General features: G+C 49.5%; 4 protein-coding genes across 6 annotated transcripts; 2 read left to right on the top strand and 2 right to left on the bottom strand.

Annotated features, from left to right (window-relative positions):
• Positions 1 to 97: 97 nt before the first annotated feature.
• FOIG_02016 (uncharacterized protein) lies at positions 98 to 2,563 on the top strand. The gene is made up of 2 exons (XM_031199083.1): positions 98 to 1,294; positions 1,346 to 2,563. The coding sequence occupies exons 1-2, from the start codon at positions 372 to 374 to the stop codon at positions 2,142 to 2,144; spliced, it is 1,722 nt and encodes a 573-aa protein (XP_031071120.1). The 5' UTR covers positions 98 to 371; the 3' UTR covers positions 2,145 to 2,563.
• Positions 2,564 to 3,189: 626 nt separating this feature from the next.
• Positions 3,190 to 5,016, top strand: FOIG_02017 (uncharacterized protein). Its single transcript, XM_031199084.1, has 2 exons — positions 3,190 to 3,422; positions 3,473 to 5,016. Exons 1-2 carry the CDS (start codon positions 3,324 to 3,326, stop codon positions 4,250 to 4,252), a joined length of 879 nt encoding a protein of 292 aa, XP_031071121.1. The 5' UTR covers positions 3,190 to 3,323; the 3' UTR covers positions 4,253 to 5,016.
• On the bottom strand, positions 3,726 to 5,755 carry FOIG_02018 (carboxymethylenebutenolidase). Of its 2 annotated transcripts, XM_031199085.1 has the most exons (5): positions 5,445 to 5,755; positions 5,206 to 5,360; positions 4,987 to 5,158; positions 4,767 to 4,914; positions 3,726 to 4,715 (listed from the first exon to the last, which is right to left on the bottom strand). In XM_031199085.1, the coding sequence occupies exons 2-5, from the start codon at positions 5,321 to 5,323 to the stop codon at positions 4,386 to 4,388; spliced, it is 768 nt and encodes a 255-aa protein (XP_031071122.1). In that variant the 5' UTR covers positions 5,324 to 5,360; positions 5,445 to 5,755; the 3' UTR covers positions 3,726 to 4,385. The 2 variants fall into 2 exon arrangements, with proteins under 2 accessions (XP_031071122.1, XP_031071123.1); XM_031199086.1 differs by having other exon boundaries at positions 4,273 to 4,715; positions 5,206 to 5,726.
• A 105-nt stretch (positions 5,756 to 5,860) lies between these two features.
• FOIG_02019 (uncharacterized protein) lies at positions 5,861 to 11,712 on the bottom strand. 2 transcript variants are annotated; one of them, XM_031199088.1, is made up of 3 exons: positions 11,647 to 11,712; positions 11,180 to 11,568; positions 5,861 to 11,128 (listed from the first exon to the last, which is right to left on the bottom strand). In XM_031199088.1, exon 3 carries the CDS (start codon positions 10,421 to 10,423, stop codon positions 6,305 to 6,307), a length of 4,119 nt encoding a protein of 1,372 aa, XP_031071125.1. In that variant the 5' UTR covers positions 10,424 to 11,128; positions 11,180 to 11,568; positions 11,647 to 11,712; the 3' UTR covers positions 5,861 to 6,304. The 2 variants fall into 2 exon arrangements, with proteins under 2 accessions (XP_031071125.1, XP_031071124.1); XM_031199087.1 differs by having other exon boundaries at positions 11,180 to 11,712.
• Between the last annotated feature and the right edge of the window lie 11 nt (positions 11,713 to 11,723).

Below are 11,723 nucleotides of genomic sequence, written 5' to 3' on the forward strand. Positions count from 1 at the left end.
TTGGTCACTTGGGCCCCAAACAACTCTGTAGCAAAACGCAGGCCACTACATTTCAGCCCCATAACCTTCTGTTTCCATTCAGCTCAGTGAGCTTTTACACTTTCATCAGACGTCATTCAACAAAGATACTGCATGTCAGGACTTTGTTCTTTTTCTGTGCTTTGTCGACCTTTCATGCAGGAAAACAATCATTCTTTTCTTTTGAACTATACTGCAATTTTGCTGCAGAAACAACGGGGTCAACGTGCTGAAAAATTGTCACGAAATGTCATGACTGTGACCCTTAACTCTCACTTTACACAACTTGTCCAGGCTCAGAACACGTTGCTTTCCCTCCATCACCAACATTAGCAACGTCTTCCAGTCAAGCCATGGCAGAAAACGCTACAGATCCAGCCGCCCTGGAGGGCTCTTTTGATGCTCTAAATTCTACCCTCGCCAATGGGCAAAATTGGCTCTCATCTTTTGCACATATTAAAGATCTGAGTTTTGTTATGCTTGAAGTCAGGCTCGTCCTCAGCGCTATTGGCATCATCTATCTCGGTGCCCACGCTGCTCTTCGGCGACCCCCATCTGCGCAACCTGCGAAGAAAAAGAAGCCTGGTTCCAAGGATGACGACGAGGAGCGTTTTGCCCAGGGACTAGAGCCCTCCGATGCCATTATTTTCCCGCTTATGGCTGGTGCCGTCCTTATCGGCCTGTACTACCTGATCCAGTGGCTTAAGGACCCTGACATTCTGAACAAAATTCTGCGCTGGTACATGTCTACCATGTCGGTTGCTAGTCTTGTATCAATCTATTCTCATGGTATTGAGGTGGTGACCAGCCTGGCGTTTCCACGATACTGGCGCGGCCGTGACGGGCGACTAAGGGAAGCGGATCAAAAGACAAGATCAGTACAAGTCTGCGATGATGCGGGAAACCCTGACGCAGCCATCCCTAAAACGCAAAACCCCTTCCCTGGACCATTTGCTTGTTTGGCGTTCTCGGAGAAGATCCGCAAGTCTGGCTGGGAGCTTCGAGGCCTCCTTAAGCGGCATTGGGCCATCAAGCTCTTCATCCATGGAATGGGTAAAGAGGAAGGTCGAATCAAGTTTGCTCATGTAGTGTCCTTGGTTATGGCACTAGCCACGGCGCTCATTTATTCATCAACTACCTCCCCCTTGTTGAGTAATATGCTTGGTTACGCCATGTGCTATGGCTCCATTCAACTCATCTCGCCCACAGATTTCTTGACTAGTACTCTGATCCTGGTTGGTCTGTTCTTTTACGATATCATAATGGTATTTTACACGTGAGTTATAGGGCTGATCTTGAGATTGACTCCAAAGCTAAGCATTTTCAGCCCCTATATGGTTACAGTAGCAACCAAGTTGGACGTCCCAATCAAGCTCACTTTCGAGGCTGCAGAGCGTAAGAGTATCCTCGGACTGGGTGATATTGTCATTCCAGGCATGGTCATGGCCCTAGCCCTTCGGTTTGACCTCTGGCTCCATTATGATCAAAAGATCAAGTATGAGAGCACTGACCTAAAGCTCATTGAGAAGGACCCGACATCAGGCGCTCTCATCACACGGAGCGAGACTAAACACAAGGAGGTCAAGGCCAAGTACGTCAACGTCAAAGGAAAGTGGGGAGATAGCCTTTGGACGCGTGGGACATTCTTTATCTTTGGGTCGCAGCAGCTGCCCCCTGACTTGGCGGCTGCACACTTTCGCAAGACTTACTTTCATGCCTCCGTCATTGGGTATCTTCTCGGCATGCTGGTTACCTTGGCTATGCTCTTGATTTTCAAGCGTGGCCAGCCTGCATTGTTGTATCTCGTTCCTGGCGTTCTGGGATCTCTCTGGCTGACAGGACTGGTGCGTGGAGAAATTAAGCAGATGTGGAAATACACCGAAGATGGAAGCCTAGACAAGATTGATGTGGTTGTGGACTTGGATGGCGAGGGCAACGCGATCAAGACCCTCGGCAAACTAGAAGACGGCGTCGTGGATACAACTAAAAAGGACGAAAAGAAAGACGGAGAGGACCAACCCAAGGATAAAGAAGACGGAAAAGCAAAGGAAGGGGACAAGAGCGAAAGCAAGGAAGAACGTCATGTATTCTTACTCTCGGTTGATGCTGAGCCAGAGACAGAATAAGCGGAGGTTTCATGGCCGTAGTTTTGATGACGGGGTCTGCGTACAGTAGCAATGCCTCAGCGGAGGTCCATGAATATTAAACACATGAGAGTCATAGAGTAGACATGAACGGTTCAAAGCTTAGTCTATGAGGCTGGCTCTGTGTCTATATACGTCAAGTAACTTGTCCCGCATAAGCAACTGTCGCTTCTAGGCCAACCGAGAGAAGGGCTTTTTATCATTATCATTAACATTAATATTAAATCTGGACTGCTTCAAAATAAAATAAGAATCATTATCTCAGTGTCTCCGTATCCATCCACATCATACGCGTACCCCTTATCTCTTCAATAAAAACATAATTTCGAGTCTGTATTAGTAGACATCGGCCACCACCAACGTCCTTAATCCCCTGCACCGCGTAAAGGTTCAGACTCTTCGCAGGGGTCGTTCCATCCACTCAGATCCAACGTAGCAATGCTTTGCTTTGCTTTGCTTTGGACTGGGCTTCCTTTGGGGTTTTGTTGTGCCCAACACTCGGCGTTAAGATGGGCGGGTGAATAGTGAAAAGTCGAGCGTGCTGCATGCCGAGAGTACATCCGATGTTTCCTTGACTGAAGCTTTTGAATAGTCTCTATGGTCTCGTGTGGTGACAAGAACTGGCTTTGGCAGATACACTGGTTGGCGCAACACAGCTCGTTTGGCTCGAGCCAGAAAATGGTAAAGTGGAAAATACTGCTGTGCTGAGAAGAAAAAAGACTCAGCTGGAGCAGAGAAAGAGGTGATATAAGATAAGAATGGAAGTCTCCTCTCGGACATAATGAGCCCGCTGTGGTTTAATGGCTGATCATGGTTGTGGTTGTCAAGGAGAGAAAAAAGTGCAGGATGCCCGTACAAGACTCGACTGCATAATTAGGTCTCAAGAATGAAGAAAGGGATGAGAACCTGTAGAGCACATTCAAAGTTCTCCTCATGGCCTCTTATTATACTTCATGTTCGTTGCTGTATGATAATGTTCGTTCGGCCGGCCCGTAATCGAGACCCCACCTCCGACAGGCCCGGTTTCGTCTTTTCGGCTTCCGAGTCTCACCTGTCTTGTCACAGTCTCGTCTCAACTCCATCACCTACTTCAAATGGTTCTTTCACTGGAAGCCTGAAACGCTAGCTCTAAGGCACTCCAAGGCAGTAGTTGTAGCAACGATGAGTAGGACCCAATCCTCACCTACGGTCATCCAATGGGTGATCGACACTCGTCCACTCTGGCAATCCGCTCTCAAGACCAAAGACCTCACATCCGCTGTAAGTGCCCTAGTCATCCACTTTAACCTGATACTCATGTCATACCTTAGGCTTCACGTGCACTCTCACTCCTCACCGAGGAGGAACAATCTTCTGTCCTGAGATACTACCACGTCCGCGATGCCAAGCTCGCTCTCGCTTCGGCTCTTCTTAAGCGCTACGCAATCTCTCGCTTCTGTCACGTCCCCTGGTTCCAGGCCAAGACCACCCGAGACGCTCGAACTAAACCCGTGTTTGTTTTGCCAAGCGGTGATGAGCCGCTGATCTTTAACGTCTCGCATCAGGCCGGTCTCGCGGTTCTTCTGGCCGTTCATGATCCGCCAAAGGGCCTTGCCGTGGGAGTTGATGTTGTCTGTCCATCAGAACGGCGAGATCGAGATCTGAGTAGTTTGGAACAAGATGGGTGGGCTAGTTTCGTCGACATTCATGCCGATGTCTTTGGAGCGGGAGAAGTCTCAGCGCTTAAGAGCATGAACCCTGTTCCTGCCGTTCAAGAACGAGATCGTGCATTGCGCTACTTTTATGCACTATGGTGTCTCCGTGAAGCCTATGTCAAGATGACGGGGGATGCTCTTCTGGCAAGCTGGCTGAAGGACCTCGAGATGCACAACTTTGCCCCGCCAGAAGACATGGAGGAAGCCCAAGAGGTTCGACTGAGAGGCAAGAAGGTTGAAGGCGTGGACGTGAGACTGATGCCGCTACTCGAGGAGTACATGATCTCCACAGCTGTAAGAAACGGTGATAATGGGGAGAGGGTCGAGCTCGGAGAGTTTCAATGCCTTGATATGGAGGAAGTATTGGCATTTGGGGAAGAGGCATCCAAATCATGATTATAGAACGGTTTATGAATAATGAGGAATGCAAGCGCAATTGTCTGACAACAGAGTTTCTTAATTTCTTTGATCATTTCTCATAGGCTAGTTACATCGCATCTCTCGATAGATAGACATCACATTTCCGTCTTTAGAAGTTCTTACCGAAGAACTCAAGGACTGTCTTGTAACCCCTTTCATACTCCTCCTTGACGCGGTTGTCACTGAGATCGGCACGAGCGGCCATCCAGCCGTGGATCTGGTCCTTGAAGGTCTCTACGTGCTTGGCCACTTTGAGGTTGTCCTCAAACTTCTTGACCTCCTCATCGGGCTCCTCCTTGGATGCGAGAAGCATGGTAGGGACCGAAAGGCCCTCAGCATCAGAAGCGTCTACCATGGCGGGGTGGATCTGGGCGGCAATGGAGAAGGGGTTAGAGTCTGCCTTGACGCTGAGAGCAACGACCTTGCCACCCCAGCAATACTATTTAGACCTGTCAGTACTGAAACATAGCTGCAACCAAATAGCACTTACTCCGATGATTCCGAACTTCTCGATGGAAGAGTCCTGGTCCTTGACAGCCTTTACATAGTCAGGAACCTGGCTGGCAACCTTGGGGGGAGGATAGGTGCCGAAGAAGTCTCCAAGCTGCTTCTTCTTGTCGTCGTTGTCGGGAGGGTAGCTGATATCGAATTAGCGGTTAGTGAGGCTCTGCATAGTCGTTGTTAAAACAGACGAGAACGTGAGCTCTTACATCTCAATGGGGCAGGGGCTGCCCTTGAACCAGTCAGGGATGAAGACCTTGTACTTCTGGTGAGCATCACTGAAGGCGAGGATGTCAGCTCCCTGAAGAGTCTGATCGAAGTATCCAAAGATGTCGTAGATCACGACAATGGCCTTCTTAGCGTCGACGGGACCAGTAACATCTACCCATGTTAAATGCTGTCTCTTCATGTGCTAGGAGTCGTCTTACAAGTCTTATAGCCTCCGATCTCCTTATAAGTTCCCTTTGCCTCATATCCCTTAGAGACAACAGGAGGTATGTTGCAGCAGGCCTCGTTGTGGCCGTGAGATGCGGGCATAGTCGTCATGATGGATGAATTAGAATGGCGATTGCTGGGGGTGCGCCTATAGGATGAGATCTCTGTTTAGCTGAGTCTTGGGGTTGATAGCGGTCGAGTTTTAACCGGTAAGAGGATATCGACGACTTACAGGGCTTGTTCTGCAGCAAGTGAGAAAGAAAATTGTCGATAATGTGATTACAGAAGGTGACAGAATTAAAATGGTTGATTCCTCGATTGCGGGGAGGAGGGGTGGGAGCTTGAATGGGGAGAGGACCAATGATGTCACGATTTACTCAGGAATAGCAAGTTGTCCCGTCCATATCTCTTGAGATGGCAAGTTCTGCTCTCTTCTCCCTATTCGTGGAATCACTTCTGTTCCATTAATGCATGTCCATTTATCTCAAGCTCAATGTTTCATGCTCAATTGAATTGACATTCAATCACGAATGCATCATCCGCTTCCTGCTGTAGACTACCTACCTAAGGTAAGGTACCGGGCAGCGGCCCCGGCCGGCCCGGGTGGGGGAACATAATCAACAGATGCGGCAGATAGCAATATCCATCGTCATAATCTCGCAATAACGGCAAAAGTTACTCTGATTATGACTGATACATTTTGTTTTATTTTTGAATCTAAGACTTGAAAAGTGCTATCGCTTTGCTCTGAAAATTCATTCATCAGATTTCCGTTCCCTAAAAGGTGGTCATTGCCCATTCAACGCTGTCCCATAACATGATATATCCTCAAGCCAAAGGCCAAAACTCCGTTGTGCCTATGCAATTATGTACCAGAACTCCTTCTTATGCCATCTTTTTTATTTACCCGCCATGCTTCGGTTGGTAATTCCGCCAGTCTCAGCCTGTTCCAGACAGTTTGAGATCAACTACATGATGCTCCCGTCTCTATTCCGCATGTGATCCCTGACCTTGGCCAACGCCAGCATTCTTGAATCGAAATGTAATTCCACCTGGGCTGTAGCTGTTTTCCAGCCCTCTAAATGATGCCAATCATCTCACTGGGGAGTTCGGGCTGAGTCCTCCCATCCGTCGTACCACCACTTGCATCTTCTCAATGAGCTCCGGTATCCTGTATGGCTTTACCATAACGTCGTCACACCCAGCTTGCTTGGCTTCCATAACCTGTTCCGGTCGTGCGTTGGCCGTAACAGCAATGATGGGAATGCGACCTCCAGACGCACAAAAGATTTCCCCCTCCGCTTCTAGTTCGCGAATGATTCGCGTGCACGTCAACCCATCCTGAATCGGCATCTCGATATCCATAAGAACGAGATTGATAGCTATAGGCAGCGGGTTCATGTTACTCCTCCCCGAGCGGCTACTGCCTGCCTTGAGGCCAAGTCCCGGGGCACCACCTTGCCTGCGTTTCAGCTTGTCGAGTGCTTCAATTCCATGATTAGCAACATCTACCATGTAGCCTCGGTCTGTCAACCCGCGTCTCGTGATTTGCTGGTTGATCAGGTTGTCCTCGACAACAAGAATCCCATCAAGCCGAACATTTCCTCCTGGATTTTGATGCTTCTGCAAGCGAATGTCTCGACAGGGTCGTTTGCCATCAGCTTCCGCACCGTCAGCACCAGCAATCAACCTGGCTGCAGCCGCGGCAGCGAGCGCTTCGTTCCGAGAGGCTTCACTTGGCACGTAAGCCTCAATGTAGAACGCGAACGTTGATCCCACGCCAGATTGACTGGAGACACCAATCGCGCCGTTCTGGAGTTCTGTCAAGCGTCTGGAAATGAACAACCCAAGTCCTGATCCTCCGTATTTGGTGTGTGTCTTGGCGCTCGCTTGAACGAACTTATTGAAGAGGCTGCCCATCTCTTCCACCGTCAGACCCTGGCCCGTATCCTTCACCTCGAACAAGAGATACACAGGACGAGTACGTCCCTTGAGGGCGGGTTGGTCGTATTCCTCTGAAACATCGCAGAATCGAGGAATAAACTGAACCACTGTCATGGCCTCTCCTGGTGGTTCCAGAGACCCTTTCACCCCGACAGTGACATTCCGGGTGGTGCCAGACTTGGTGAACTTCAACGCGTTCGTGAGGAGGTTGATCAAGACTTGCTGAACTCTGCTTGGATCCAAGTCCAGATAGTCATACGCGAGATCCTTGTACGACTTGTCGACATAAGAGGTCAACTCAATATCTACACGACGAGCCTCCACTTCAAACATCTTGAGAGCGCCGTTCACAATCTGGATCGGATCTACCGTGCAGGGCGTTACGGCCAACAACTTGGAGTCAAGTTTAGACATTGTGAGAATATCATCAACAATGCGTTTCTGGTGTTGAGCGCACGTCACAATGGTCTCGGCATTTTCGATGCTGTCCTCCAAGAGCTTCTTCTCCTCGGCGGATCTTTCGCTAACACTTCTCTCATCACCTTGAGAGCCGTTTCGTGTTGGTGTAAGAGGTGCAGAGTTGTCACTGATGTCTTGCACTCTTGCAAGAGAGGCAATAATTGCGTCGGTACAGTGAAGGATAGCGCTTAATGGATTCCGCATCTCGTGTGAGGTCATGTCGATAAAGTTTTCCTGCTGACGCTTCGACTCGATTGCCTCTTCTTTGCGAAGCTTCTCTTGCTCCAATTGCCATTTCTGTATTGAAACGTCGCTCAGACAGCCGGTGAAAGATTGAATCACGCCGTCAGAGCTTCTGACTGGCATGAACGTAGCAAGCACCCATCGCGGGGCCACAGATGAATTCCCGTCGCTGTCCTCTGTCACCCAGCCGTTGCGGAGTCGAAACTCGGCCGTTTCGGTTCGTCCTGATTCGACTAGCCTATCGAGGCTTTCCTGTAGGATATGCAAATCTTCCTTCACAACACATTCTGGCCAAGGTCTCACATCGGTCTTGGTGAGATCGACCTTCTCCAAGTCTGTCAGTTCCCAGAAAAGATTGTTCGCGCTAAGCAGTCTTCCATCCATGCTGACGTCGTACATTCCAACCGTGGCAAACTCGGCGAGGCGCTTTAGGTTCTCTGCTTCTTGTGCCCGGCGGACCGCCTCCTCGGCCGTGTCCTTTTGTACTGTTACGTCGGTCAGGCAAGTAAGAATTCGAATGACACTGCCATCTGGAGCTCGCTCGGCCTTTGTAGAGGCCAGGATATGACGCAAGACTCTTTCGTCAATTGAAGATAAACGACCTGTAGAAGACTTGAAGCTCTTCGCGCCCGTTGTGTTCTCGTTCCGGGCGATGCGGTATTCGAAAGTAACAGTGTCGACTTTCTGGACGTCTTTGTATGCTTGTATAACTTTTTGTTTATCTTCCTCGAGCACTGACTCGAGCAGTGCGCTTTGCACGATTGGTCCTCTTGGACATCCGGTGATACGATGCCAGGCATCATTGGCAAAGGTGATACTACCTTCGACGTCCACAAAGCACATACCTACGGGGATAAAGTCTGCAACCGCGGTAAACATTTGCATGGATCTCTCTGTCTGTTCAGTTTGGTACTCTAGTCGCTGCTTAAGCATAGCATTATCATAGGCAGCCTGCTCGGTAATGTTGCGCCGCCGCCGGGCCTCCTCTTCCAAGAGAACTGTGGAAGCAAGAGAGCTCGTAAGCTTCTGGCTCAACAAGGATATGAACTGTCGATAATCGTTATCGTATGGGCGTCGGGGATTCAAGCCTAAGAATAGAATACCCATAGCGTCTTCTTCTTTAGTTGGACGAATAGGCAACACGATGGCAGCCTGGCAAGGGTCACCGAAGCCGCGCCATGCTAAACCGTGCAGCAGGCTTTTTGGCAATGTGTCGTCCTTTGTCTGCAAAAGGATTGGTTGGCGGTGATCCAATGACTTCCTCATGATAGAAGCCATCCCCTTATCTGTTTCCCTGAGGTTGAGGACTTGAGGAGCAATCGCATGTCCCTCTGGCACGCCCAGCGAGCCCTCAAGATGACAAATCTTGGGGCAATCATATTTTGAAAGGGAGGTGTCGGATTCGTCGTCTGCCACGGAGTACAAAAAAGCCAATGGGACGTCGTAGGTTGGGCTCCAGCGTTCCAGTTCCTCAATCGTCCTAGACCAGTACGACTTGGCATCCTTCGTAGAGACCAGAGCCTCACCGAGATCAATAAGCATTTTCATCCTTCGCTCCCAAAGTCGCCTTGAGGTCATTTCGAGTAGGGAGTGCTGGATTCCGAGGCATTTCTTGTCGTAGACAATGGGGACCATAGAAGATTTGACATATGTCTCCTCATGTGAGCCGTCTGCCAAGGGGATGAAGAATTTGGACTCATCCTCAGCATTCGAATAGTTCTTCAATGGCGAAGCCGTCATTTCATCGAGTCTAGTCTTGAGGTGAGGCCAAGCTTCAGGTGCTGGTCGTCCTAAAAGTCCAGGATGTCGAGCGCCGCAGTATTTTGAAAAGGCTTCATTGTAGATGGTGACATACTCAGGACCCCAATAGAGCGCCACTGGTCGCGAATCTGAAACGAGTTGATTAAATGTATGCTGAAGTTGAGCGGGCCAATCTGACATGGGTCCCAGAGATGTCGACTCCCAATCCACATTTTGAACCACGTCAAGAAATGGCTCTGCTTCGGAGTCGGAGACAGGAATCATAAGCCCTGGGTTTGATTCATCGCGATAAAGCAACGGAGTTTTGCTCTCCGACTTTTTTCGGGACGGTAAACGCGCATTGTCCAGTGGCGATTTTTGGGGATATTTTCTAGTCGCCTCGCCCTCCTTTCCCTCTATTCGAACTTTGCGCGGGGGCTCTGACGAAGGAGGCGTTTCATTCCCACTCATCACCACCCATTGACCCAGAACTATGCTTCGTGTCCAGTAAACACCAAGATATGGGAGCGAGTGTTGCGTATTTGATGGTGCAGGACCTGAGGCATCTGTTTGAGACGTTGGCGCAGATGGTGGGCTGGTGACCCAATTCCAGAACGGCGAGTGGGAAACATCTTGAGGGATAGAGGCAATGGAGTGGTCAAGGGTATAAGAGTTCTGTAAGGCAGGGTTTCGATACAGGATGTCGGCCGAATAATGGGATATCTTGGAGCGTGTCTGCTCGGGTAATGCAACGACGAATGTTGGTCGAGGGTCAGAAGCGACGAGGTCGATAAGACCGAGGTGTTGAAGAGCTGGAGGCAGCATTGAGCAGTATGATCATGCCAAAGCCCGAACGATGAGACTATGGGGGCTGGGAGAAGTCGATACGGCTCAGCAACTACTGAGGAAGTCGAGCGCTCTAAGATCGAGAGAGAGGTGAGGTATTGGTCGTATTTTGTGTCGTCATTGCAGTCGCAAACTGGAGGGGCCTCGAGGTAGGATCTCAGTGATGATCGAGGTCGTCGAAGTCGCACGCGATCAGTGACGTGTAATTGGAAGCGAAAAGAAAGGCTCGGGTCCGTTCAGCCCAAAGAAGAATATGAAGCCATCGTCTTGTCGTGGTCAGGAAGAAATTGAATGGGTATGGGCGTGTTATGTTGGCCTTGGTTAGTACGGGACGGGAGGTTCTGAATCGCCAGCGCCAGGCAGGTGCTAGGATTGGGGATCTACTGTAAGCCTGTAATGTGCGTCGGTGGGGTATCTTATGCCTTGCGCCCTGCTGCAGAAGAAGCCTGAGTGGATGGACAGGTTTGTTAGTGGGTGATGAATGATGAATGACAAAACTTAGTGGCTTTTTCACCAAAAGAGGAACGGTCATTTTAGTGGCTGTCTCCACTACAGTACCTGCTTCTTGGTTCTTGGCTGCCGGTGAATTCCTGGATTCCAAGTTCTAAATCAAGCTTCGATTTCTTCTTACTCATATGACGCTGAATAAGAGCCGCTCTATGCGATACTCCCCATGGTGAAACTCTGATTCAAACACATCAGTCTGGTTCAGCAAATAGATCAGGAAGACCTCACCGTAGTTCTTCGGACTCGCCTGAAATAAACCCCTTACAGACCACACACGCTAAGACACGCCATGCACTCTACTGGAGATCGAGTAGAGATGGGGGCTGGGGTTTGAGAGGCTAGAGAGGCTAAGTAATAATTGCTCCAGTGGCCTATGAAAACCAGCATCATTGAATGAGGCGCCATGGGCAAAAACAGAAGGAGAAAGAGAGGCCATCCCCGAAATGGAACATATTATCTGGCATACATTGTTGGGATGGCAATGTCTAGGAGATGGTGTCGAAAGTGACCGAAAGGGAAAGTTGCCGGTGCCATGACTCGAGGTGTTTCAACTGAGCGAATTTTCTAGGAGAAATTCGATGAGACAAAACCCCCATGGAGAGGATCCTGGTCCGTAACTGTTTAAAGGATTCAGCCAAGCACAATATTGTCATGTTGAGTGCAATGAATCAAACGCTCGCAACTTGAAGACCTACCTGCCATCGCAACAAAAACGATGTCGATTATCAAATACACATCAGAAGAGGCAGCATGCATTGCAATTGCAAGATGG

The sequence above is a fragment of the Fusarium odoratissimum genome (assembly GCF_000260195.1).
Source record: "Fusarium odoratissimum NRRL 54006 unplaced genomic scaffold supercont1.2, whole genome shotgun sequence".
NCBI lineage: Eukaryota > Fungi > Ascomycota > Sordariomycetes > Hypocreales > Nectriaceae > Fusarium > Fusarium odoratissimum.